General features: G+C 39.5%; 1 protein-coding gene across 1 annotated transcript in view; it reads left to right on the forward strand.

The window, feature by feature from the left end:
• The window catches only part of ADGB (androglobin), a 142,374-nt gene that overhangs the window by 110,067 nt on the left and 4,428 nt on the right, over positions 1-27,879 (forward strand). Inside the window, exons 30-35 of the mRNA XM_059700617.1 lie at positions 3,393-3,565; positions 9,765-9,941; positions 10,797-10,908; positions 17,909-18,091; positions 25,151-25,238; positions 25,924-26,107. Of these exons, the coding sequence (XP_059556600.1) occupies positions 3,393-3,565; positions 9,765-9,941; positions 10,797-10,908; positions 17,909-18,091; positions 25,151-25,238; positions 25,924-26,107 (917 nt within the window). The remainder of the gene's footprint in view (positions 1-3,392; positions 3,566-9,764; positions 9,942-10,796; positions 10,909-17,908; positions 18,092-25,150; positions 25,239-25,923; positions 26,108-27,879) is intronic.

Genomic DNA, 27,879 nt, shown 5'->3' on the forward strand with positions numbered 1-27,879 from the left:
TTAACTGCCAATCTTAGTTGGCAGTTAATTTGCATATAGCCCTGATTAGCCAATGAAAAGGGTAGCGTCGTACGCCAATTACCATTTTTCTCTTTTATTAGTGTAGATGGTAATTTGAATAGAATCCAGACACTGAGACCTATGGATAAGAAAAAAGAGTTCCAGAAATACCTAATGGGCAGCTTGATAATCCATGTCATCTGACATTTGTTAACATCTTAAAATCCCAAGGCATACTGAGTATGATCCTATTTTTAAAAGATTATTTTAATCCTGTAGGCTTGATGTCAGTTTCTCCCTTAAATAGAGGAAACTTAAACTCAAAGAATGTAATAAGCCTGCCAGAGTTAACCTATCCGCTGGCTAATCAAGGATTCACCTCCAAGTCATTCGACTATTTGGCTGAAAGATTTTCTCTAGTACAACACTTCTCAGCAGCTGGAATTGCTGGAGAAAAGCAAGTCGCCCCTGTAAATGCATGGTGCTTACATTCAGTCCCTTTGCCCTCACACAGGAGGGTGTGCCCCCATTTTGAAAGTACCTAGTAACTGTCACCAAGTATCTGATAAGATCTGGATGCTTTACACTTACTATTTTACTTTGCTACTGGGGTGACTTACAAGACTTCTTGAAAGGGTCAAACGTGTCCTTTAAACTTGTATTTGAATTCCGATTCAATTCTTATCATTTGGGAGAGTTACATAACCTCTCTGAACTTACCCTATTGGATGCTTCCCGAAATGAAAGAGAAAGAAACATAGTAGGGATTCAACTAAAATTATTTGCTCCCCTGCTACTTGGCTATTTAGTTCCTAGAATCAATAGAACATAAAAGGCAAACAACAACAACAACCAAACCCCTCGTGTTGAGAAAAGGTAATGATGCCTCTTAAATGTAAACCAGTGGTTTTTCTAAAGGTGGTCCTTGGACCAGCAGCCTCAGCACCCCTGGGAACTTGGAATGCAAATGTGGGGCCTCTACCTCAGACCTACCAAGTCAGAAATGTTAGGAGTTCTACCAAGAATCGGTTTTAAAACAAGCCTTTCTGTGATTTTGATGCAGGCCAACATTTCAGAACCAGGCTTGCGAAGAAAACTCCAGCCTCCTTGAATTCTAAATCATTGGTCTCCCTTTTAGCTCAATCTTCCCAACACTTGTTTTTATCAAAAGGGAGTATTGTATCCATTGCTTAAAGTGTGTTTCTCCAGGCCATTTGAATCAGAAGCACTTGAGGTAGTTTTTAAAGTTGTACATTCCTGGGCCCATATCACACAAAGCCATTGGAATCTCTAGGTTGGGCTCCAGTATCTACATTTTGTAGCTTTCTGGGTGATTGTTTTGTTCACTGAAATTGTGAATCACTGCATCGCTGTAACAGTTGCAGCTGGGAATTTAAAATGCAGCCTTGAAATCTCTGGGAGCTGGATTTTGCGGGAGCAGGAAGCTGAGGTGGTGGCGGTGGCCACCGAAACTGGAGACAGCCCAGTTGTTTCATATGGGCCTGGGATGATGATGAGCTGGTGCTATGCCACCTTTCTGTAGTGGAGGCAGCACGAGGAGACCGAAATCCATGGGCTCCCATTTCTGTACAAGCAGTGTTTCTTCAATCGCAAAGTTTTTGGTTGACAAAGGACACCAAAGAACGAAGGAGAAAATGTATCCTCTGCAGCCTCTTACCTTTTATCCTGGGTTTCTAATAAAACGTGCTTTTACTGTGTGGCTTCCGATAAATATCTTTGTCCTTCTTCAGTCGATACATTTTCAATGGCTTATCATCTCTACCCATATGCTTCATCCTCCTCTAACCTTATCTTTTTTCTTTCTGTGGTCTCTTATTTTTATTTATTTTTTTTTGCTTTTCTGCTCACAAGTTAAATCAGTGCTTTTTGTTGTTGTTGTAGTTGTGGTTCTACTTATCACACTTAAGTGCTGAGCTACTTAGAATAGAATCTCACTTACCTCCACTGAGTTTTTTGCAATTCCATGCTTTTGTGACAGGGTCTCTATAGAGAACTCTGAGAGACCAAGCCTGTGTGAATTCGCCATTCTCTCAGGATTCTTTCCCAAACAACAAGCAGAGTTAACCCAGGAGGTTCAAATCCAGGAGAATAATGGAAATGACAATGTAAGGACTCAAAAATTAGCTCTTCCTTAAAAAATCAATAAAAAAATGTGGCAGAAATAATCAGAATCAACATTTTCAGAACTTTGGAAATTAACAAATACTTTATTCAAGAAAAACAGCCAAATCTCTTTAAGAGCAGTGAGCTTTATGGTATTTTCATTTGCCCCCATCTCATCCCCTGGTCTCCAGCTCATGAGTAGCCTTGAAAACTAACAGCTTGTCTGCCTGGTGGGGTAGTAGCCACCAGAAAGAGTAGAATGGAAGTGGATCTCTTTTAAAGTCTCATTCCAAAAAATAAAACAAAACAAAACTGAGAAAACTTGTCACCAACAATTCTGCCTTTTGAGAAATACTAAAGAAAGTCCTTCAAGCTGAAATAGAAGAATACTGGGCAGTAAATTGTATCCACATGAGGTAATAAAATACACCATAAGAAAAAATTTTGAAATACTTAGAGATGAATAAAAAATATACCAAAATTAATGAAATGCAATGATACCAATGCTGAGGAAATTTGTAGCTATAAATGCCTATATTTAAAAAGAAAAATGTCCCTAGCTGGTTTGGCTCAGTGGATAGAGCATCAGTCTACAGACTGAAGGGTCCCGGGCTCGATTCCGGTCAATGCCCAGGTTGTGGCTTAATCCTCTAAAGGGGGTGTGTAGGAGGCAGCCGAACAGTGATTTTCTCTCATCATTGATGTCTCTATCTCTCTTTCTCCCTCTCTCTTCCTCTCTGAAATCAATTTTAAAAAGAGATATATTTAAATAAAAATAAATAAAAAGTAAAATGATCTCAAATCAGCAACTTAAACTTCCACCTTAAAAAATTAGAAAACTAGGAAAAAAAGGAAACACTAAGACCAATTAAGCAAAAGAAAGGTCATAATAAATATTAAAGCAGACATGAATCAATTCACTGTTGTTCTGGAGATACTAGTCAAGGCAATTATGCAAGAAAATGAACTGAAAACATGCACATTAGAAACTAATTACATAACAGTGATGGTGTGTAGCCTTATGGATATTTCAGAACCCACTGATTTATATCTTTTAATGGTGAGTTTTTAGTATGTGAATTATTTCTCAATTTTATAAAAGAGTCACAGATTTTTACTAAAGATCAATTTGTTTGCTTGTTTAAAAGAAAAGAGAACCCAAATGCCTTAGACTAACCGCTTTTTCTTGAATTGCTCCCTTTGTTTCTACATGACATGATTTTATTGTTCTATCGTGACTCACTGGTTTCCATTTTATGTCTCCCTAGGTCATGGAGAGAGACATGAGGAATTAATTTCCTTGGGAATCCCAGATTCTCATTTTATTAGTGAGGGGCAAAAATCTTCAGGAACATCCAAAGCAACAAGGAAAGGCAAAGAAAAGTCTTCTGAGAGAGAAAAGACAGCCAAAGAAAAACAAGCACCTCGCTTTGAGTCTCAGGTGGGTGTGGCACTTTTTCTTATTGGAGTTACTTAATGCATTTAGGTTCATCGGGTCCCTCCTGGCCCATCGGGTCTCTGCTGAAGACAAAACTGTGAGAAATTCCACCTCCCTGTTTTCATTAGCCATCTAGATAGCTTAAGGACATTCCTTGAACACCTCCTGCAAGCAGCCTTCCCTGGTTTAGTATCAAAAAGCATTAGTTTAACTTTTAATATGTAAGACACTATTTGGGGCACTTGGGTTTCTAATATTACCATTACACACATCCCACTCTGAAAAAAATCACAGTCTGATGGAGGAGACGGTGCAGTGGTAGAAAGCATAGGTCCCTTATCTAGCTTCTTCCTAGAGGAGCAGAGCCCTGAACTGAGTCAATGAGCAAGGGCATGCTGGGGCAAAATCTAACATTTTTTTTAAAATTATTAAAGTATGAGATATGAAGCAGGAGGGGTAAGTATCAGATGGAAGAGAGCCTTTAAGCCTCATTAGAAGCTGGGACTCTTTTACAGCCCAGATATCCTTAACCCATATTCCTTCCAGGCCAGTTAGATAATTATAATGATGGGGATAAGAAAGATGTGGGTGAAAAAATTGAGGAGTGCAAGCACAGGCTTAAAAACATTCAAATTCAAGTTATTTGAATACTAACCTCAAAACAAAATACCTATGAGGAGGATCTCTTCCCATCATTTGTGATCATTGTTTACGCTAAGCAGGGCTGGGGGGTCAGGGGTTTAAAATGTGTATTGCCATGGTCAGATTTACATTGCAGATCCCTGATGACTTTTAAAGGTATGCATTTTAAGGGTGAAAGAATAGAGATGGAGAAACCATTCAGGAAGGTACCGCAGTGCTCCAGGTAAAAGAGTGTCAGATGTATTAGGTACAGACCAAAGAAAGGAAGAGTAGGGCAAATCAAGAAATATCTAGGAAACACACAGGCTATGTAGTTATTCATCCAAAGTAGAAGATAAGGAGCCAGAAAACATGGAGGATGTCTCCCAGGTTTCCAGGTGGATTAACTAAATAGGCTGTTAGTACCACTAGTAAAATGGACACTAAAGAAAAATGAACAAATTAGGAGACGATGACTCAGTTGTCCCAGACTCCACTTGTATCTCCAAGATTTCATTTCTTAGCTGTTAGAGTCTACACTCTGCAACACTGAGAAGTAAATAAGCCATATCTGATTTCCACTGGGGGCAGGAGGGTGGCCCTGAGGCTTCTGCTCTTCTGTTTGTGTCAGAAGCCCAGCGATGCAGCCCATCCCCAGTCCATGTCAATGCAGGAAGAGGCGAGTCGCCGCTGCTGAAGTGGTTGCAGCCTGCCTCCCACAGTGCAAACGTCTTGTGGGAAAGCAGAGAAGCAAGCAACTGCTTTTCATGTGCTCACCTCCACATTATTGGATGGTAAGACACATTAGTCTACAAAGAGGATCTCAAACAAGCAAAATAACGTGTAAATAGACCAAAAATGCAGCACGCATTTGAAGCAGCGCTGTAACTCTCTGAGTAACTATGGTTTAAGTATAGGGGCTTTGAAACTTAGCACTTCTGCTTTGCCAGAACTTACAAAAGTGAGCATTCCTGCCCTATTTTAAAAGTACTGTGAACTTTGTTTCAAAGGCTGTTCTTGGCAATCAGAATGAAATGATTTTACGTTTAGCTCAACGTAAGTCTAGTTCTTGAATATCTTTTTTTTTAAAAAAAAAAGGTATCTCATAGTGGCTTGTTCAAACAGAGAATTGTTAAACAAACCATTGTAACTCTGAAAAAGACAGTGCTCAATTAGAAGAGCAGAGTTTTCCAGGAAAGGGAAGCCACACTGTAGATGAAGATGACGATACAGGGAACAGAGCCTCTTTCATTACACAAATAATTGAACCACAAATTTTGGAGAGTCATTCTACTTTTTACCAAATCATATTAATTCATACTTCAAATGTGAGGCTAAAATGTCCCAAAGAAAATAGACATTCTCAGGACAAATGAGAAATTGAAGATAAAAGCACTGAAGAAGGGAAATGCCCTTCTGCTGATATGGGCCATGTGGGTGTCTGGACTGATAAGGAGGCTTGGCTCTCTCAGAACCTTCTTGGTAGACTGACCACAAGTGGGCAGGTCCCAGTGAGACATCTGAGGCTCGTCCAGTTTCCCTTAAACGAAGTACTGCTAACTTTCTCATCACACTGACAGGGTCCAAACTTGAGCAGGTGGTTATGTTGGTGGACTTTTCTCCACATGATTCAGTGAGAAGAGTCAGTCGGAACAGGAAGTGGCAATGAAAGCTGAGTAGGCTGTAAGCAAAGACAGAAACACACAGGAGAAAAGTGTTTATCTCTTCAACCAGGGAAGATGGTGAGCATGAGTACTGATGACAGAATTTGGGTGTTAGTTTAAGCCTTAGGGACATCTGACCCAAAGCTCTACATCAGCAGGGTTGAAAATTTGACTTTTCATCTTCTAGAGTTTCCTGAGGGAAAAGGAGTGGCTGCCAAGGAGAGAATTATTCCATACTTTTTACTTGAGACAAATTAAGGATGACACTCTTCAGACAGCAGTTAGAGAAATGTTGGCCTTAATTGGCTGCATGAATCCATTAAAAGGAAGAGGAATCCTAATTTGAGCAATCGATGCTGTAGGAACAAGGGGTGTGGTTGCTCTTCAGACACAGCAAAAAGAAGCTGAACTGACTCAGGAGCCAATTCACCAGCTCATTAATTGCATTTGTGGTGTAAGCACAGGGGCCATCTGAGCTTTCCTGTTTGGATTGTTTCACATGTCCTTGCATAAATGAGAAGAACTTCACATAAAATTGGGGTCAGGTGAGGTTTCACAAAATGTCATTGTTGGAACAGTCAAAATGACTTGGAGCCATGTGCTTTATGATAGTCAAATGTGGGGACATACTCTTAAGAACAGAAAGGGATACGTACTGATTTTTAAAGCAGCAAGAAATCCCCCACGTCCTACGGTAGCTACTACTAAGTACCATGGTAAACAGAGGGATAATGCCAACAGCTTTTGTGTTCAGGCACTATGATCATTTTCTTGCAATCAACTCTTACCATGTGGGAGGCTGCTGTTATAAAACGTAGCAGGCCATTAGAGTCTCATCTGCTGCTTTGCAGAGTGTGCATCTGGGAAATAATCTTCCTCAAGTTGGAGGATTGATTCTGTACAACCCCTCAGCATTAGCAATGAATGACTTAGATGTCCTTGGCCAGATGTCCCATTAGAATGCATAGCAAGCCTGGGTATTGGACATCATAAGAGTAATACAAGAAATACCATGGCACACACAAGCCTGGAAACCAGCCTATCTAATGATATCAACAGTGCTACAGATACAGAAAAAGGTCTTCTGACAACTATTTTAGCTTCAGTCCTGTAATGCTGAAAACATACCTGTAGATGAAAGTCAAAATGAAAAGCTGGATCAGCTGCAGTTGAAAGGTTGAGTATGTAGAAAGAAATAAAGAAAAAAAAGAAAAAAACCTTGCAAAAATATTGAGCCAAGAAAAACCAATTCTGCAAACATTAATTTTTGGATAAACCTAAAAACTGGCATATATGAAACCTTACATTCTTTGCAAAATTCTGATGAATATATATGTGCAGTCTCAAAAACGAAAGGCTGTTCAGTGGCTCCACCGAACTTAATAAGGAATTATGGGATTCAGCAAAAAAGTTACCATTGAAATACTCATGAATTCTGGGGAATCCTAAAAAAGCCAGTGCTTGGACAATTTATATGCTGGGTTCCAAAATCCATATGGAAATCAAGTTTTTATGACATTAATAATTAACTAAGCTTTAGGAACCTTAATATTTTGCTAGTTGGTTTTAGTTGATATTGGTATTATGTTGTTTGTTGTTTTAAAAAGTATTAATGTATGTGCCAGACAGCAAACTGAAAACTATCATATTATACTTTGTATTTTTGCTTTAGTCATCATAATCATGTGAAATATATGCCATCATTGATTTTGTTTCAGATGGAAAAGCTAATTTCTTCTTAAATTTACATTGCTTATGTTTTTACTAGCATTTAGATTATTTTACAATCCAAATGCTGTCTTTTCCTCTAATATCATCTAAACAGATGTGGGATAATAATTTTTTATCTATCAAAGGATGATTACATTTGAAATATGAAAGAATTAGATGCAGTTTTCACTTCAAAGCTTGCTTGTTTCAACAGTTTCAAAAACATTGGTGGAGTTCCAATCAACTACTTCCCTCCCTTGAAACTTCAAGATAATGCTGTGTGTTAACTTTTCTAGATGAAGCTCCAATTTTTTGTTCACTGTTATAAAAGCAATCCTTTTAATTCATTGAAACAATATCCCTTTCATTAACAAAAGTAAAAAAACTGCAATTTAAAATAGACAAACTTAACTCAATCCATAAATTCGTATAAGACATGTGGCCTTCCCTTACTCCTTCATAGTGTTCTCTTCCCTGATCAAAACTTGTTCCCAGAAAAGCTTCTGATAAACTCATATATCCAGAAATATAAAATACTAGGGGCCCAGTGCATGAAATTCGTGCACTGGGTGGTGGGGGGGAGTGTCCCTCAGCCCAGCCTGCCCCCTCTCACATACTGGGAGCCCTCAGGCGTTGACCCCCATCACCCTCCAATCGCAGGATCGGCCCCTTGCCCAGGCCTGACGCCTCTGGCCAAGGCGTCCGGCTCGGGCAGCGGGGACCCGCAGCTGCAGCGGCCCCACGATCGTGGGCTTTGCTTTAGGCCCAGGCAAGGGGCCCCTAGCTCCTGGGACTGCCAGCTTCGACCATGCCCAGCTCCCATCTCTGGCTCCACCCCTACTTCCTGCTATCACTGGTCAGGGCGGCAAAGGTGCCTGATTCTCTGATCATGGCTAGGGGGCAGGGCAAAGGCGGCCCGCCTTTGCCCTGCCCCCCAGCTCTTAGCTCCCCCCTGGGTTTCTGATCACTGTCAGTGGCAGGGGGCTTCTTCCTGCTTTCCCTTTTGCCTCCCTGCATTGTGCCTACATATGCAAATTAACCGCCATCTTGTTGGCAGTTAACTGCCAATCTTAGTTGGCAGTTAATTTGCATATAGCCCTGATTAGCCAATGAAAAGGGTAGCTCGTACGCCAATTACCATTTTTCTCTTTTATTAGTGTTGATAGTACAGTTCATGTATTGTGTTTTAAAAGGAAGAAATTTTTAAAAATCTAATTTTGAGATTTATGTTCTCATCAGATTGTTAGGAGAATATTGTAAGGAGCAAGGAGGCCTTTTTGGGAACATTAAAACCAAACTGAAAATTTTATTTAGTGGCCTCCCCATACCCACTTCCCCACCTGCATTATGGATAATTATGGATACGTAACATTGCCTCTGTCTTATCTAAAGTGCCTATGAACCACATCAGATTCAAGCCTCTCACTAGATCAGGCAGACACCAATGAGCCTCACTTATCTGGACACTTTTAAGTCCTATGTCAGTGTTCTCCCAGCCTAAGGCCCATGAAAGTGACCTTATAAAACATCAAAATGTTAACTTTCAAAATGAATATATATCCAGTAAAATATCCAGACTTGGAAATGATCAATTATTCCTGCTCTCATTTTTTCTGCAGAGATACTGTAAGCCTAATAGTAATTTAGAGATTTTTGTTTAGTGTTTAGGTAAATTTTACATACAGTGAAATGCAACAACCTTAAATATATAATTCAGTGAGTTTTGAAAATTGCATTCACCATGTAACCCACATCTCAATCAAGATATAGACAATTTCCATATTCTTAGAAATTCCCTCAAACCTCTTTGCAGTGGATTCTGTCATCCTCATACTTCATCCCAGGCAACAGATTGACCTGTCCTATAACATCATACAAATGAGTCATGCAAGAAGTTTTCTTTTGGGCAGTTTTCTTTTATCTCAGTATAATGTCAATCTGTAAGATTCAGTTATACTGTGATGTATATCAATTTGTTTATTCATCAATCAACAGTTATTTATAGTGTTTCTTTTTTTTTTTTTTTTTTTTTACTATTATGAAAAAGGCCATAATGAATGTTCTTGTCCAGGTCTTTTTGTGAATAAATGTATTCATTTCTCTTGGGTAACTACCTAATAGGGAAAGTATGGACCATAGGGTTAAATCTGAACCCTTTTGAAAGAAGGAAAGCATCTGACCCAAAGGTTTTTCTCTTCTTTTATCAGATACCCACTGCACACTCCCAGCAAGAAGACCCAAATAAACCCTACTGGATTTTGAGGGTTGTCACTGAACATAACGAAGCGGAATATCTTGAAGTGAAAAAAGATACAGAACGAGCAGATGAGATCCGAGCTATGAAGCAAGCCTGGGAGATGGCAGAGCCAGGAAGAGCCATCAAGGTCTCTTGAATTTGTGGAGTTGTACTTTTCCTTTCTGTTACTCGGCATGGTTGGAAGAAAGAGCCATGTTGGTGAAACCACATAGTCTTTCCTTCAGGAATGGCATCTGGAACTTTCTCAGACATTGATTCGATGTTAAGACCACATTTGGACACACTGTCCTGATACCCTGATGACTTGCAAAAGCAAAGCATATAATGGTGCCACGTGTTAACCTGTGGGTGACCTCATTCTTTTACATAGCCTAGGCTTAATGCTATCTCTTCTTCCAACTAATACAGCCTAAAACTGCTTTCATGGACTTTGAACAGCCTTAGGCAGATAAAAAGCATGTGCTGCTGCCTGTGGTATAGTATATGTGGCATAGTATATACAGGGGTGTGCAAAAGTAGGTTTACAGTTGTAGTACAAATAAATAATACAATAATTAATAAATAACAATACAAGAATAAACTCTGTTTCACATATTCACAACTGTAAGCCTACTTTTGCCCCCTAGACCTCATGTCTCCCTCTCCCTACGTTTTATATAAGAATCATTGCCATGGTGAAACAGTATTATTGGTGTGTGTTTCATGTCCCAACTCAGGGTAACTGGGAAAGATGAAAGCGATTCAGAATCAGGAGACGTGGGATTTCAGTGCATTAATTTTAGGACCACTTCTTCATTAGTTCTCAGAAATGGCTGTCAAAAACATGGATGGTTTAGAAATTGAGTTTATTCGATAATTAACAAGAGCCAGCCTGGTCCCAGCTGCCTCAGTCATTCACATTTCCCTGTGTTTTCTGTTTTTGTTTGGTTCTTGAGTACCTTTAAGATGTCTGTTCTGTGTGTTGATCATGTTTGTTCCTTAGGCTTATCAGGCTCGTCTGCATTACCTCAGCCGGTTCATTAAGAAAACACCCGATGGCGAGAGCGTGCCTGGGACTGTGTCTCTGTCAGAAAGCCTTTCGCGAGGAGAAGAAGGTCAGTGAGCCTGCCCCCAAGGCCTCAGGGCCGTAACCCCTTCGAAATGACAGGCAGCAAGTCGTGCTTGGTAAAAAGAAACCATGTCAGGATCTGTTTTCTTATGGGTTATGAAAAGTCACATACCATCCTATAAAAGATAGATATTTATTTCTTTTTCACCAGGCATATGTTTACGTTTCCCATCAAGTGGATATGATTTTCTCCACTGACTGAGAGATGAAACGAGATATAAGGGTATGGCCTGGCTAGAAGTAGCAGTATGCAAACTTGAAGATAGACATCCTGCTATAAATCTGGCACCTTTTCTAATCACCATAAACATGAATAATGGCAGTTAAGAATCATAGCTATAAAGTCAGTGATTGCCTTGAACATGGAACTGTGAAATGCTAATTATTTTAATACTCACATCAACCCATTGATATATAATATTATTCTCAACTTACCAATAAGGACAAAGACCTATAATTATTTCCTCAGTAATTTACTAAATTCACAAGATAGCCAAGAACAAACCCAGCATGCAGACAGAGCCCTCCATCAGCTCATGTGTCTGGTATTTTCTTACCAATATGTGGTTGCTTCATTTAAATCCCAAAACATGCTTTCCTACTCGCACATCTTCAGGCGAATCCTATCTAATAATAGACAAACATGGTAATTGACCATACCTTCACGACACCTCCTATTGGCTAATCAGTGTGATATGCAAATTAACTGCCAACAAAGATGGAGGCTGATTTGCATATTGCAGGCAGGACAGGACACTGGGAGCTGCCATCCAGGCCCCCATGTGTGACCCCAGGAGCCCCTGGAAAACCGGGCCACAGGCAAGGCGGCCCCTCAGGACCCAGGAGCTGCCCTGCCTGCGGCCCGTGATCCTGATCGCGATCAGAAAGCCAGGCCACAGGCAAGGCGGCACCCCGGGACGAAGAAGCCTCCTTGCCTGTGGCCTGTGTTGGTGATTATGATCGGAAAGCCGGGCCGCAGGCAAGGCGGCCCCCTGGAACCCAGGAGCCCGTCGGCGATGTCTGCAGGCGAAGCAGTGATCAAGCTATGAGGGGGATGGTGGGGGGTGGAAGGAGCTACAGGAGCAGCTCTGGCTGAAGACTGAAGACTCCCGCCAGAGTGAAGAGCAAAGACTGAAGGCTCCAGACGCAGCGAAGACTATGTCCAGAGCGAAGATGGAAGGCGGTGGCCAGAGTGAAGGTCTGGGTCCCAGGTGCCAGAGGTGCTGGCAGCCAGGGGAAAGAAGGCCTATTGCACGAATCTTAAAAATATTAAAAAATTAAAAAGTAATAAAATATTAATTGAAATGTATCTGCATTACATGAAAAATCTCCTAATTGCTTCTAACATAATTTATTAAATTGTGCTAAAATTAACAAGGGTTCAATTAAAAAATACCTTAATTCTAAATGCTATAATAGAAAATATATAATAGTGCAGTTATAAGCACTTATCTGAAAATAAAAATTTAAAGAAGTGAATTTAAAGAAGGGATTAGCCAAAGAAAATATATGCACAACCCATGGACACAGACAATAGTATGGTGATAGCCAGAGAGAAGTGGGGGGCAAGAGCTGGGTAGAGGGGACAAAAGGGGGAAAATAGGGACATCCTATATAATAATAATAAAAGGCTAATATGCACATTGACTGAATGGCAGAATGACCAGTTGCTATGATGCACACTGGCCACCAGGGGACAGACGCTCAATGCAGGAGCTGCCCCCTGGTGGTCAGTGCACTTCCATATGGGAAGTGCCACTCAGCCAGAAGCTGGCTCATGGCTGGCCAGAGCAGTGGTGGTGGCAGGAGCCTCTCCCACCTCCGTGGCAGCACTAAGAATGTCCAACTAACAGTTTAGACGTGATCCCTTGGGGGCCTAAGCCTTTAGTCAGACATCCCCCGAGGGCTCCCTGGCTGCCAGAAGGATGTCTGACTGCAAACTTAGGCCTGATCCCCTGGGGAGGGGACACCCCTCTAAGGAGTCCTGGACTGTGAATGGGCGCAGGCCGGGCTGAGGGACCCCTCCCCCCACCAATGCACAAATTTTTGTGCACTGGGCCTCTAGTAATTCAATAATTGTTACATAAATAATGTTTCGTAACTTTTCTATAAATAATCTAAACAGTAAATATCACCATAATTCTGTTATCCTGGGATGGAGCCTGTTCAAAATGCTTCATGTTTAGTATCTCACTTTAACCTATAGCACAAACCTTTAACTATGACACAAACATTACTATTTCCATTTTACAGATAAAGAGACCAAAGCTCAGAGAGTCATCTTATTTTTCCTAAGTCACATACATATAAAAAGTGACAACACTGGGATTTAAAATATTCTAACTCCTAAAGTACTTACTCCTCTAATTGATGAAATTAAATAATATTAGGAATACAAAGGTGAATAAGCTCTAGATTATGCTTATTATTTAAATGTATTAATGATAATACATTTGTATTATTACAATGTATTAATAATATTACATTACGTTATATGTAAAAGAAAAATTGTTGTGCTAGATGTTTGTTAAAAATGTCAAGGAAGACTTTATTCAAGACTATTGCAATAGGAGTCAGGGATGTTGCAATTGGGAGAGAGATTGAATTCAACTCTGAATATTACAAGGACAAGTGGGGATTTATAGCCAATAGGCAGAAGTAGAGAGAAAATACTCAGAGGAACTTGGATAGGTCTCAGGGGTTAAGGAAGAGGAACTTGATTAAGTATCAAAGATGGGAGAAAGAGAAGCTTAATTGGATATCAAGGGTAAGGGCAATCTATAATAATAAAAGCATAATATGTTAATTAAACCAGAAGTCCTTGTGGACAAAGCTGGGGCTGCAAGGGAAGCCCAGGTCCCGGGTACCAGAGGGAAGCCAATGCCGGCAGCTGGGGGAAGGAAGGCCTACTCTTGCACTAATTTCATGCATCGGGCCTCTAGATCTCAATAAATGGGTTTAGCAGGATTCTTTGCTAAAACTGGAATTCTTTTTCTCTCTCTCTCTTTTTTTTTTTAATTTTGTCTTATTGCTTAAAGTATTACAAAGAGTATTACATATGTCTCCTTCCCCCCCCCCCTTGAACTTCCCCCAGCCTCCCCTACCCACCAGTGTCTTGTGTCCATTGGTTATGCTTATATGCATGCATACAAGTCCTTCGGTTGATCTCTTACTCCCTCCCCAACCCTCCTCGGCCTTCCCACTGTAGTTTGACAGTCTGTTCGATGCTGTTCGGCCTCCATATCTATTTTTATTCATCAGTTTATCATGGTCTTTATTATCCACAAATGAGTGAGATCATGTGGTATTTTTCTTTCATTGACTGGCTTATTTCACTTAACATAATGCTCTCCAGTTCCATCCATGCTGTTGCAAATGGTAAGAGTTCCTTCCTTTTTACAGCAGCATAGTATTCCATTGTGTAGATGTACCACAGTTTTCTAATCCATTCATCTACTGATGGGCACTTAGGCTGTTTCCAAATCTTAGCTATAGTAAATTGTGCTGCTATGAACACAGGGGTGCATACATCCTTTCTGATTGGTGTTTCTGGTTTCTTGGGATCCTAAGCCAAGGACAAGATCTAGTGGAGAACAGGGCTCTGAGGAGCTTGATCTTGTCATCTAACATTCATGCAATAAAGGCACAAATCTCAATTCTACAGCTTAACAAATTTTCACATATGTATAAAAATTCAGATCAAGGTATAAAATACTTAATACATCCACAAAGTCCTCCTCATTCCCCTTCCCTGCCATTTCCCTCTTCAAAGTAACTACTAGTCTGACCTCTATCACTAGGAATTAATTTTCCCTGTTCTTGAACTTCATATATTTGAACTCACACAGTATATAATAGAGGTAAAGAAGAAGATATGGGGAACCAAGATGGCGGCATAGGTTAACGCCGGAGTTTGCTGCTTTGAAAAACTGCTTCAAAAGTGAAACCAAAAAACGGAAGGGACATCACCCAGAACCACAGGAACGCTGGCTGAGTGGAAGTCCTACAACTAGGAGGAAAGAGAAATGCACACGGACACTCAGAGGAGGCGCAGTGCTGAAGTCAAATTCTGAGGTGCGGAGTGCGCGGAGCAGGCTGGCGGCGGAGGGCGCGGTTGGCGTTTTCAATCGGGAGGGAGTCGCAGACTCTGAGCTCCAGATCCGGGCGAGTCTTTAGGGACCCAGACTCAAACGGGAGAAGCGGGACTGTCTGGCTTCGGTCAGAGCGAGTGCAGCTTTCTCTCCCAGCTTTGCAGCGGGTGCTGGGACTCAGAGAGGCAGAGCCCCTGGGGACAGGACTGAGAGCCGCCATAACTGCTCTGTCCGGCCCACCCTGCTGATCCTGTGCGACCCGCCCTACCCCGCCCAAGCCCTGCACAAAGGCATTTGCTGGATAGCCTCAGGCAAAGGCTAGATTAGCACCTCCCTAGAGGACAGAAGTTCTCTCACTGCTGACACAGCTGATTCTCATAGCCACTTGGCCTGGAGGTCAAACGCTCCCTGGAATTAGCTACAACAATCAAGATTTAACTATAAGACTGCGAACAAAGACCACTAGGGGGTGCACCAAGGAAGCATAACAAAATGCGGAGACAAAGAAACAGGACAAAATTGTCAGTGGAAGATATAGAGTTCAGAACCACACTTTTAAGGTCTCTCAAGAACTGTTTAGAAGCTGCCGATAAACTTAATGAGATCTACACGAAAACTAATAAGACCCTTGATCTTATATTGGGGAACCAACTAGAAATTAAGCATACACGGACTGAAATAATGAATATTATACAGACGCCCGACAGCAGACCAGAGGAGCACAAGAATCAAGTCAATGATTTGAAATGCGAGGAAGCAAAAAACATCCAACCGGAAAAGCAAAATGAAAAAAGAATCCAAAAATGCGAGGATAGTGTAAGGAGCCTCTGGGACAGCTTCAAGCGTACCAACATCAGAATTATAGGGGTGCCAGAAGATGAGAGAGAGCAAGATATTGAAAACCTATTTGAAGAAATAATGACAGAAAACTTCCCCCACCTGGTGAAAGAAATGGACTTACAGGTCCAACAAGCATGGAGAACCCCAAACAAAAGGAATCCAAAGAGGACCACACCAAGACACATCATAATTAAAATGCCAAGAGCAAAAGATAAAGAGAGAATCTTAAAAACAGCAAGAGAAAGTAACTCAGTTACCTACAAGGGAATACCCATACGACTGTCAGCTGACTTCTCAACAGAAACTTTGCAGGCCAGAAGGGAGTGGCAAGAAATATTCAAAGTGATGAATACCAAGAACCTACAACCAAGATTACTTTATCCAGCAAAGCTATCATTCAGAATTGAAGGTCAGATAAAGAGCTTCACAGATAAGGAAAAGCTAAAGGAGTTCATCACCACCAAACCAGGATTATATGAAATGCTGAAAGGTATCCTTTAAGAAGAGGAAGAGGAAGAAAAAGGTAAAGATACAAATTATGAACAACAAATATGCATCTATCAACAAGTGAATCTAAGAATCAAGTGAATAAATAATCTGATGAACAGAATGAACTGTTGATTATAATAGAATCAGGGACATAGAAAGGGAATGGACTGACTATTCTTGGGGGGGGAAGGGGTGTGGGAGATGTGGGAAGAGACTGGACAAAAATCGTGCACCTATGGATGAGGACAGTGGGTGGGGAGTGAGGGCGGAGGGTGGGGCGGGGACTGGGAGGAGGGGAGTTATGGGGGGGGGGGGAAGAGGAACAAATGTAATAATCTGAACAATAAAGATTTAATTAAAAAAAATAAAAAAATAAAAAGCACAGGGAACTGGAAAAAAAAAAAGAAGATATGGGTGGCCAATTTGAGGAGTGTGAGCATAGGCCTAAAGATACTCAAATTGAAGTTATTTAAACACTGACCTCAAAACAAAATACCTATGAGGAAGATTTCTTCCCATCATTTGTGATCGTTGCTTAAGCTAAGCAGGGCTGGGAGGTCAGGGATTTAAAAAGTGTATTTCCATGGTCAGATTTACATTGCAGACCCCTGGTGACTTTTAAAGATATGCATTTAAAGGGGGAAAGAATAGAGATGGGGAAACCATTCAGGAAAGTACTGCCACAGTCCAGGTAAATTCATACAGTATATGCATCCTATATGTCTTGATATTTATCTCTTCCATTTCTTCTTGTGTCAAGGTTAGTAAGTTTTGTTTTACAAGAAATTTATCCATTTTATCTATCTAAGTTAAACTTCCTGGAAAAACTTGCTCTAAGGTTGCATCAATTTTGACAATATTGACGCAACCAACATTGACTCCTGATTGTCTCCCTTTTATTTCAACATTTCTCCACACTCTTGAGCACTAACCTATTTCATTCAAAGCAGAATATAACACCAATTAAAACATGTGCAATGGATAAATAGAGGGAAAAATGTCTGCAGAAAATGGAAGTTGTGGTAGGTCTTCCAGTTTTTCCTGGCACAGAGATATGGAACAAGGGCAGTAGAATTATAGCTTTAAGAAAAAAATTTTCACATTTTGCAGCTTCACAAGAAAGATCCCTTTCCAGTTCTGTTTCCCTAGTAAGATAATTTTAGACAAGTGCCTGCACACAGGGCTTGCTCTCCAGAAAGAAGGGTCCCATCTACTCATAATTCTCACATGGGACAGGCGGCACTTCCTCCAGCACCCAAGAGAACAGCAGCCCCAGTGGTTCAGAAATCCCCTTCCTAGTTGTAACGTCTCACCTCCATAAAGCTTCTGTTTTTATGTTACCTTTTGATATCCTGAGGCAGCTTCCAGGCCCAGTGGCTGCTCAGGTCATCCATGTCATCTTCTGACGTGCCAATGGTTATTTCTGGTAGTGCTCTGGTTTAGAAGTTGCAAAGCTTTCAAGTCTTTTGCTCCAAACCTGTGCTCTCATAGTCCTGTTACTTTTTGCATATGATTTCGTAGCATGCAAGTTTTTTGTCAGTAACGCACATGCCATGTTGTTAATAGAAACAGCTATAAGTTTTGCAAAAGAGCCAGAAACAAAGATGATGGAGGCCAAAGAGTCAATACAACAGGGGAGTGTGCTGTGGAAGAAGTGGCAAATGTCCAAGAGCTTAAAGGAGCTGACCAAATCGGTAATGGGTGAGATCGGAGGGAAAGAGGACCATGAGCTGCGGAAGGATAACTGGAGTGAGTATCACACTTGTGGGTATCACTCTCGTGGGTAAGATAAGTACATGTTTTGAAAGAAAAATCCTGGAACATATACTAACTTTAAAAAATGTGATGTCGAGGGGTATGCCATAGAAAAATTTGTATTTTAGATGCACAGGTCTTCATTTGGCTTATGAGAGTTGATAATCTGCTTAAGAATCTGATTGTTTAAACACTTATCCTAAAAATAAAAGTAAGCAAATATTTTTAAAAAGTAGCAGTTCTAAAGTGTGTAGTTATACCTGAAAGTAAAATTGTACTAATCACAAACACATTGTCACCAAACACCTCCTTTTTGTTTTCTCTACAGTAAGCTACAGGATAGATTTTCTTCTTTTCCTTTTATAACAAATTTTAAATATTTGGTTTCTAAAAGGTTGGAAGAAAGCAGTTAAAAAAAAGAAGAAGAAGAAGAAGAGAGAGCAGTTTTCAGTGGCACACAAACCACACTGATTTGGTTCATTTTTGTGTGGCATTGATTTGCATTTATTTACTAAAATGAACCTAAGCCCTTCATGGATGGTGTTACAGAGAGATGTCTGCACATTCCTGGCTTCCAGGGTAGTGGGCTTGGAGGACCAGAGAGGATTTTCCCTAAGCAGCTCTCAGACTTTCTATTGTTAAGAGGCTTGTGTCTTGGGCTGCTCATGGGACCCAAGTTCCCTGCTCCTTCCTGAATTGGAAGCACTACTCATGAGTGAGGGGGGCTGCCTGCTGGCCACCTCCAGGGTTCTGTGATCTTGGCCCATTTGCCTCACTGAGGCTACATCCTCCAGTTACACCTCTGTCAGCAGTAAAATCTCACTCTTTTGTTCTCTACTTGTTAAGAACCCAGGCAAGAGAGGAAAATGTTCTGGAAGGAAGCATCCTCAGAAATGCCAGCAATGGTTCTCTTTTTAAAATTGCTGAACCAGTCTGAGAATTTTAAAATTAAACACTTTATGACTAAAACATGCCCTTAAATGATTTTTCACTGTAAAGAAGAAAATTCAAAGACTCCTTTATCACACTAAAAAGAGATACTGAGAGTTTTGAACCCATATTTTGAAAGCAAGCACTCATTTAATAGGTAATGTGCATGGTAGTGGCACTAGGGCATATCTATCATTTCACATTAATATTCAGTTGATAGAATGCTTTGGCATATTTATCGCAGTTGAGCCTCTGTGAACTAGATAAAGCATATATGGTATCTCTGCCTTGTAAACGAAGGAGATAAAATGATGACTCACCTAAGGAGAGGAAGCTGGTAGAGTTTGGATAGAATCAACACTCAAACCCTAATTCTTTTGATTCCATAAACTTCCCCCCCCCCCACCACACTTAGTTAATTTAAATATCTATAAAATGAAAACAGAATTAAATTCCCATCTCAAATGGTTTATTTATATGCTAATGAGAAACCCTTCCAGTTGAAAAAAAATGGAATGTAACCAGAGCAGCCTGGATAACAGTGTCCTCTGCGGTCAGAGTGTAGATTTTATTTTTAATCCCGAGCCCCAGACCAGGCTTCAGTGTCAGTTCTCCTGCTGCTCATTTCTTCACACTTCTGGCCATTAGTCTCCAGACATTTGCCTTCCAGTTTGCATAACTGTAAAAGAGTGTACTTTGGGATGAGGAGGAGGGGTCGGCAAATAGGGAAGAAAGTAAGAAGAGTACGCAGGAAGGGAGGATCAAAGTAGCCTGTCCTAAAGCAAAAATTTCTTTAAAACATTCTTAAAAAATTGGTATTATAATTTTAATTTAACATAAAATGGTAAGTTTATTTACACACCATCAAGAAAAACTATGTTGTTGTGTGGTTGCAATACATCCTAACCCTCTGAAACATTGCCATGTGCCCACATACTGTGGTTGTAGCAGGAATCCTACTGGAGATCATGGGTCTGATTGTCAGCGGTTATCTGGAACTTGCTGTTACTCCACCTCTGCTGTTGGTGCACCACAAATTGGCCCTCATCCCTGGAAAAGCATTGCCCGTAAGATATTATATGAACTGCATCCAGGACGGCCAGGGGTGAGCCTGAGGAAAGGTGGTGAAGGATTAAAGACAGACAAGAGAATACAGTTGGGGCCAGGTAGGATCACTGTGCCTGGATGAGGAAACAGTGACATGCCTGTAAGCCGACGCTTTATTTTATAGTCAGATCACACAAAGCAAAACAAAGGCAAGATGTTTACAATGTTCTTGCCAGTTTCAAATCTGCTTCTTTCCTGTTGTTGCCATTCTCTCAACTCTATCAAGCTTTGTTTAGGCAACACTTGCTGCACCCCCCACAGCCCATACATCCCTTAGCTACCTAGGACTGCAGGGTTGGACTTTAAGGTCAAGCTTACAACCGTAACCTTTTGGCTATAATTGTGCTGGGAGGGCTATGCCCTGTGAGAGCTTCATGTGGTATGGCCTCTACCTTCCCATCAATATTTGTGACTCCCTAAAGCGACCGTATTCCTGCTACTTTCTATTTTCATATAGTAGGTAACTTAGAACAACTTGCTGCATAATGAGAGAGGTCATGAAAACAATATCATTATGGAATTCACTCCTAAGCAGTCTTCTTCTACACCAAGCCATCGTCAAGGCCAAGAGCCTAAACATTGCTTTCAATGTCCCTTTTATTTCTTGGGGCCTCTGAAAAGTGCCTCTTCCAGAGGTTGGACATGATCACTGTCTGTATTCTAAAATCTTTTCTTCAGACCGCACAATCAGTCAAACCATTCTTTGCCATGACTTTTAAATACTAATTCTCATACTACCTGTCATGAAAGTTGTCTCTGAGTCTTTTGCAAACTGAAACTTTGTAAAATACAATAAAATGACCCAGTGATAACCAATTGCTGTGAAATTATTCTTATGCATACTATCACTTTCAGATGGAGGATGGTACACACACATGTTAGGTTAGGTGACTCAGGAGACGTCGCAAGAAATAAAGTCCAGTGAATCAGAAACGAAAGGAAAGGAAAAGGTTTATTTCTGCGTCCCCGGGAGACCCACGTACCCCAAGGACAGGGCACGTGGATTCACGCCAACAGGGAGGGGGGCGTTTTTTTTTATACTGCGGTTGGGTGAGGGGCGGGGACATGAGCTGAGGAATTCTCTGCTGTAGGGGATGGGCAGGGGTATTCAGAAGTCCGTATCTGTGTGGGAGTATGTGGATTCAGGGAGAAGAAGCTGGTATCTGTGTCTGGCACGTTGATCTGTGAGAAATCCCAGGGGAAGTCCATTGTCTCATCACATGTCTGCATGTATCTGATCCTGGGCTCTCTCTGACCTAACAACACACACACAGACACACACACACACACACACTTTGAGCTGCATTGTTCAGAGGTTCAAGACTGTCATACTACATTCACACGTTGTTCTGATACAACAGAGTTTTGTAGATTAACATGAAGATTTCTCTGCCCATTTTCTACTCTCTGAGTTTAAATATATATTATTTGGCTGGATGTAAAAAAATCACAAACATCTAATTAATCAGAAAATAGTTTCTTTCCAGCCAAAGTCAGCAGTTGGTATCTTATAGAAATAATTCAAGTTAGAAATGCCAAAAATACACCCAACATTAATATGGTAGATATGTAATAAGAAAAGCAAATGTACTTTAGAAACCTAAGATCCCAAAGTAACTATGATGAAAAAAGAAAAGTTAGTGCTACTGGTTTTTAAAAGAGTCATATAATAAAATTTTGATACTTTAGGAATCTTTTATTTAATGTTATTTAATAAAAACAATGATTGAATTTATGTTTTAATAATGGAGCAGAGTTGGGATTTGTATTATTATGTTTTATTTTCTCATCTGTACATGACTGTATTTTTTGGAAAAAAACTAAAAAATTTATTTGGATGTTATTTTTTATATTTTTAAAAGTTTACATTAGATTATATTTTGGATGAAAGATCACTTTTAACAAGTTGTTAAAAATTAAATGCTTGACAATATTTCTGGAGACTACTATAACCACATGTTAAAAAGCAAGGTTAAATAGTTAGTGTGTGTGTATGTGTGTGTGTGTGTGGGGAGGGGGGGGGGGGTAAGACTTCTTAAATGGTAAATACTTGACATGCCCTCGTCCCAAAAAGCAGCAATAAGGAAATGGCCAAAAAACATTTCAAAACTCTGAAGGCATAGAACAAAGTACAAAATGTTTATTAAAAATAAGAACAACAAATAAATTTTCTTAATTGAATTAGTTTTCTTTCACTGCTGTAACAACTACATATTTGCTGGCTCAAAACAACACAAACTAACTTCTTATAGTTCTATGGGGAAAAAATTCTAAAATGTAGGTGTTGTCAGGGCTGCCTTTTTCCTGGAGACTCCAGGGGAGAGGATCTGGGTCCCTTTGGGTACTATGATGCTGGTCAAGGCAAGCAACTAATCAGTAAAAAACTGAACAAGGAAATCAGGGTAATAAAACCATCATAGAGATTTTAGCCTATGGTGAAGAACAAGGCAATATGGCCATTCTAACCACCTATATTCAGTACTTTGAAGGAAGTTCTAGCCATTTCAATAAGAAAAAATAAATAAAATACATCCATATTGGAAAGAAAGAAGTAAAACTGTATTCTCAGACAAATTGATCCCTTATTGAAAATTCTAAGGGATCAGAGAAAAAGAACCAAGAATATCATTTACAACTCATAAGTGAGTTTAGTGAGGTCACATGATATATACAAAATATGCTTTTATTTCTGCATATTATCAATGAGCAATCAAAATTAAATTTAGACAGTTTTAATCACAATAGCATCACTAATGAATATATGGAAATAAATTTAATAAAAATCAAACATTTACATACTGAAAGTTATAAAACATCACTGAAAAAAAATTTCAAAGATCTAAATAAAGAGAGAGGTAGTCCATGCTTTGGATTAGAAGATTCAATATAGTAATATGGTATATTTATATTTAATTCTCTCCAAATTGATCTATAAATTTAGTGCTTTCCCTATTAAAATCCTAGTACATGTTTTACACAATTTGATAAGCTGACCTCTAAATTTATATCTATAATAATAAAAGCATAATATGCTAATTAGACTCGATGTCCTTCCGACATCCTTCTGGACAAAGCCACAGTGGGCGGGGGCCAAGGCAGAGGCAGCTGCCGCGGTGGCAAGGGCTGAAGTCTTTGCATGAATTTCATGCATCAGGTCTCTAGTGGAACTATAAAAGGCTCAGAATGACCAAACTAATTCTGATAAAGAACCAAGGAGGAGGATTATGACTTTGTGATTTCACAGTTTATAATGAAGCCAACAATGATCAAAGCAATATGACTGGCAGTTTATTGAAAAGTTAGAAATAATTTTACCATTTCTACTTACATGAAATGTCCAATAAAGGCAAATCTATAGAGACACAGAGTAGATTAATGGTTGGCTGTGACTTGTGGAGAAAATGTAGAATGACTGTAAAAAGGCATGAGATTTTATTTGGGTAATAGAGATGGTTTAAAAGTGGATTTTGGTACTGGTTGCCCACCTCTGTAAATTTACTAAAAAGTACCGAATTATACTTTTTAAATGGGCAAAATTTGCGGTGTATAAATTATACTTTAGTAATTTTTTTAAAAAGAAACCAAATGGACTAGAAAGATGGAATATTATTCAGCCATAAAAAAATAAAATCTTGCCATTTGTAACAACATAGATGGACCTAGAGGGTATTATCCTAAGTGAAATAAGCCAGACAGAGAAAGATAAATACCATATGATTTCACTAATATGTGGAATATAAAAAAACAAATGAATAAGCAAAAAAAAAAAAAAAAGCAGCAGAAATAGACTTATAGATACCAGAGAACAAACTGATGATTAGCAGAGGGGAGTGGGGTGGGGGAATAGGCAAAAAAGTGATGGGGATTAGAAAGTACAAACTTCCAGTTATAAAATAAGTCTCAGGAATATATTGTAAAGCATAGAGTCAATAATATTGTAATAACTATGTATGGTGTCAGATGAGTACCAGACTTATTGTGGTGATAACTTCATTAGATATATCCTATATAATAAAAGCCCAGCAACCAAAGCAGTGGAACGACCAAAATGACCAGAAACCAGGGCGCTCAGGCAGGCAGGCGAGTGGTTAGGGGCGATCAGGCAGTCAGGCGAGCAGTTAGAAGCCAGCAGTACCAGATTGCGAGAGGGATGTCCAACTGCTGACCGGCGGGATCGGGCCTAAACCAGCAGTTGGACATCCCCCAAAAGGTCCTGGAATGCAAGAGGGTGAGGGCCAGGCTGAGGGACCGCCCCCCCCCCATGAATGAATTTCATGCACCAGGCCAAATAATATATATATTATATTATTTATATTATATTATTAGTTTCAGGTATACTATGTTGTATACCTGAAACTAATAATATAATATTGTATGTCAACTATAATTTAAAAATAAATATATTTTTATAAAATGGTCTGGAAAGGCTGATAGTATCCTAGATTCTGAAATTTTTCTTAACTCTGTTTTTATGGGTTCATATTGGTCTATAGAGTAAAAAGGTCCTACTAATTTGACACTCACTGTTTATCTATTGTATGTTGCCTACTACACTGGGCTAAAAATTTTTTGAAGATAGAATACTGTGCCTTAAACATTTTTATGTTCTACCCATGCATGCTTAGTATGCCTTTCATATATAAACCAAGTTCTTTAAATGTTGGGTCATTTAATTTGTTTATAATGTAGTTTCATAACTTAAATGTCTTCTTTTTGTTCCCACCTTCATTTACCCATAATTAGAATAACATTTTGTGATGTTTTTATAGATTATATTCATTTTGTCATCTTTTTTTATTTAACTGTGAGCATAGTAACATCAGTGAAAGATAAATATAAAACATAATTATATTTTAAGGCATATTAAATCACATTAAAATCATTACATAAGGCAAGTCCAATCAATGGTTATTTTGTTAACAGAAAATGCTATCTTTCATTAAAATAAGATCTAACACTCATTTAGTTAGTCATTGTTGATTTTTTTGGAAGTTTAAGATTGTTTTTTTTTAACAGGGATGACTACACGATCTCAATCATTTTTGGAAATGTCTCCACGACTTATTCAAAAGGCGCTAGATCTAGATATAAATCAATATATACGGTAAGTTTTAGTAAACATGATTAATGTAGACATCTGTGTTTGTAGAATTTTGGTTATACTGCTAATAGACAGTTGTTAAGTGAAATTTGAAATTAAATGCTTCATATATTTTCAGGGTATTTAAATTTTTAGAAGTACATGAATTTCAGTGTTTTCTGAAAGATTTAATGTGCAACTTGATTAAGGTGAGTTGAGCTACAGAAGATTCTCACCATATCTACTGCCATTATTTAGTTAGATTCAGCTTCCTTAAGAACTACATAATAGGATTAATACGGAGCTAGTTACTCAAGCATATTTGTATGTTTGGAAACATTTTCAAAATTATTTAGCTGCTTAAATTAAAAAGGAAGATCTGAAAAATAGGCTCATATTTTCAAACACCAGTTTCACAAACATCTTATCAAGTGGTGCATCTAATTATACTGATATTCTCCTAAAATAATTTTCTAAAATATCAGTGATTCAATGGATGGAACATAGGCCACCTAAAAATAATGGTTTATTATTTCTATTCCATATTTTATTTTATTCAGACTACCATACTGTTACGATATTAAATTATTTGAGTTCTAAGATAAAATTCATTTTAGAGTTCCCAAATGATTTAATTCTCTCTTTTTTTAATTTTAATTTTTTTCCCATCTCCATTTATTGCCTCTCTTTCAATGTTTCTTATATCAAGGAAAACAAATACTGAGCCTTTGCTGCAAACAGATGACCTGAATCAGCAGCAAGCAATGCAAAAGGCAGAGGAGGTTCACCAGTTCCGACAGTACAGGGCCAGGATCCTTAGCATTCGAGAAATTGAACAAGAAGAACGGGCTAAACTGCAGGATAAAGGCCTGGAGACGTATGCAGAAATGTGGGTGAGTCTAAAAATGCATGGGTCACAGTCGACACATTCTTTTGCATTGTGTAAAAGGTGTCAGAGTCATACAGTACCTGGGAACAAAGAAATCTTGAAAACATTTCGTTCCCAACTTCTCAGAAAAGATGGCAAATTGATTATCCACACTAATTTCAATTATTCCCTAAATTCCCTCTACAATGCCACATTGGGAATCAGTCCACGAAGTGGGAAGAATGGGAGAGAAGACAACAAAATGTTTGTGAAGTTGGCAAACAGCTGATGAAGATTGCTTTAACAGACTTGAGGCAGCCAAAACTTAAGCTGGCAGCAAAAAAGAAACATGATCAGTAACGTATTTTTCTTCAAATAGGAGGAAAACATACCAATCCTCAAAGAGGTTACTGACACATATTAAATGTAATTTACACTAAACCCTTAAGATGGCTCTTTCCATATTTTTTTTTAATGTCACTGCTGTTATCCTGTACTTGTGCAATAGTTTAGCCAAACCAATTTTATTATGGTAGATACAGTATTTTTCTCTCACCTTGTAAAACTATGGAACATTTCTGGAAGAATTTAGCAATGAAAACAAAACCTTTCTAGAAGCTTTTCTCATAGCCAGTATTGGTTCGTTAATCATTCTTTCATTATATCATTTTGAAAGAGTAAACAACACATTGCACCGTAACTGTGGCCATGCTGTCAGAAATGCAAATGAAGTTAGGAATCACTGCCTTATTTTAGAGCCATTTCATAATCCATTTCTAGAATGTTACCTGGAACTGACATTAAGTGTTCATGTCTACAGTTTTGAAAATTATTCTTCTTTTCTAAAATATTTATTTTAATGTTTCTAGTTTCCTGATACTTTCCATTTCCACAGTTTATTCACTCAACAAATATTTCTGGGCAGTTTTGTACCAGGGACTCTCCTAAGCATAAACAGAAGAGATAAACCCCTTCCTGCCCTGTGGAGTTCAAATTCTAGTGAGGAAATAGATGCTTAAATATAAACACAATACCTAAGTACATTGTATGCTCTGATGGAAAGGAATAAGTGTTGAGAAAAAAAAAAAAAGTAGACTAGGAACAGAGCACAATGGTTGTACTAGGTGTGTTTGAAGAAGCACAGTGAGAGCCTGTGCCACAGGAACAGTGAACAGAGGGACGTGACTGGAGAAGAGGTCAGAGACAAAATGGGAACACAGGGCTGGGGAAGGTCATCGTGTAGGACTGCAAAGGCCACCATAAAAACTTTAGCTTTGAGAACCAAGATGGCGGCACAAGGTATAGACCTGTGCGTGCTGCCTCCCACAACAACATTGAAACTACCAACTATAGGACAAACAGCTATCATTCAGAACCATGGGAAAGCTGGCCCAGTGGAAGTTCTACAACTGGAAGGAAAGAAAGAAGCGCATTGAGACTGAGTAGGATATTTAGAGGTACCAAGAGAAGAGGTACGGAGTTGTGCGCCAGGTGGGCTGCAACTGGTTGTGTGGGTTTTTTTCAATCAGAAAGGGTTACAAACTCTCAAATCCACTGAGCTTGTTTGGGGCGGGATTCTGAGGTCCCAGACCCCTACAGGGAGAGGCGGGACGGCCTTGCAGTGGGTCAGAAAGCGAGGGTGGCTCTCTCACGGAGATGCTCGCTGGCACTTGGGGACGTGGAGTCACGGAGTCATGGAGAGGCGAGGAGCTGCGGAGACGCCATTGCTGCTTGCTCCTCCCTGGTGATTCCTTGAGACCCTGCCCTACTCAATTTACATCCCTACCCAAGCTGTGC

Source organism: Myotis daubentonii, chromosome 6 (genome assembly GCF_963259705.1).
Source record: "Myotis daubentonii chromosome 6, mMyoDau2.1, whole genome shotgun sequence".
Lineage (NCBI taxonomy): Eukaryota > Metazoa > Chordata > Mammalia > Chiroptera > Vespertilionidae > Myotis > Myotis daubentonii.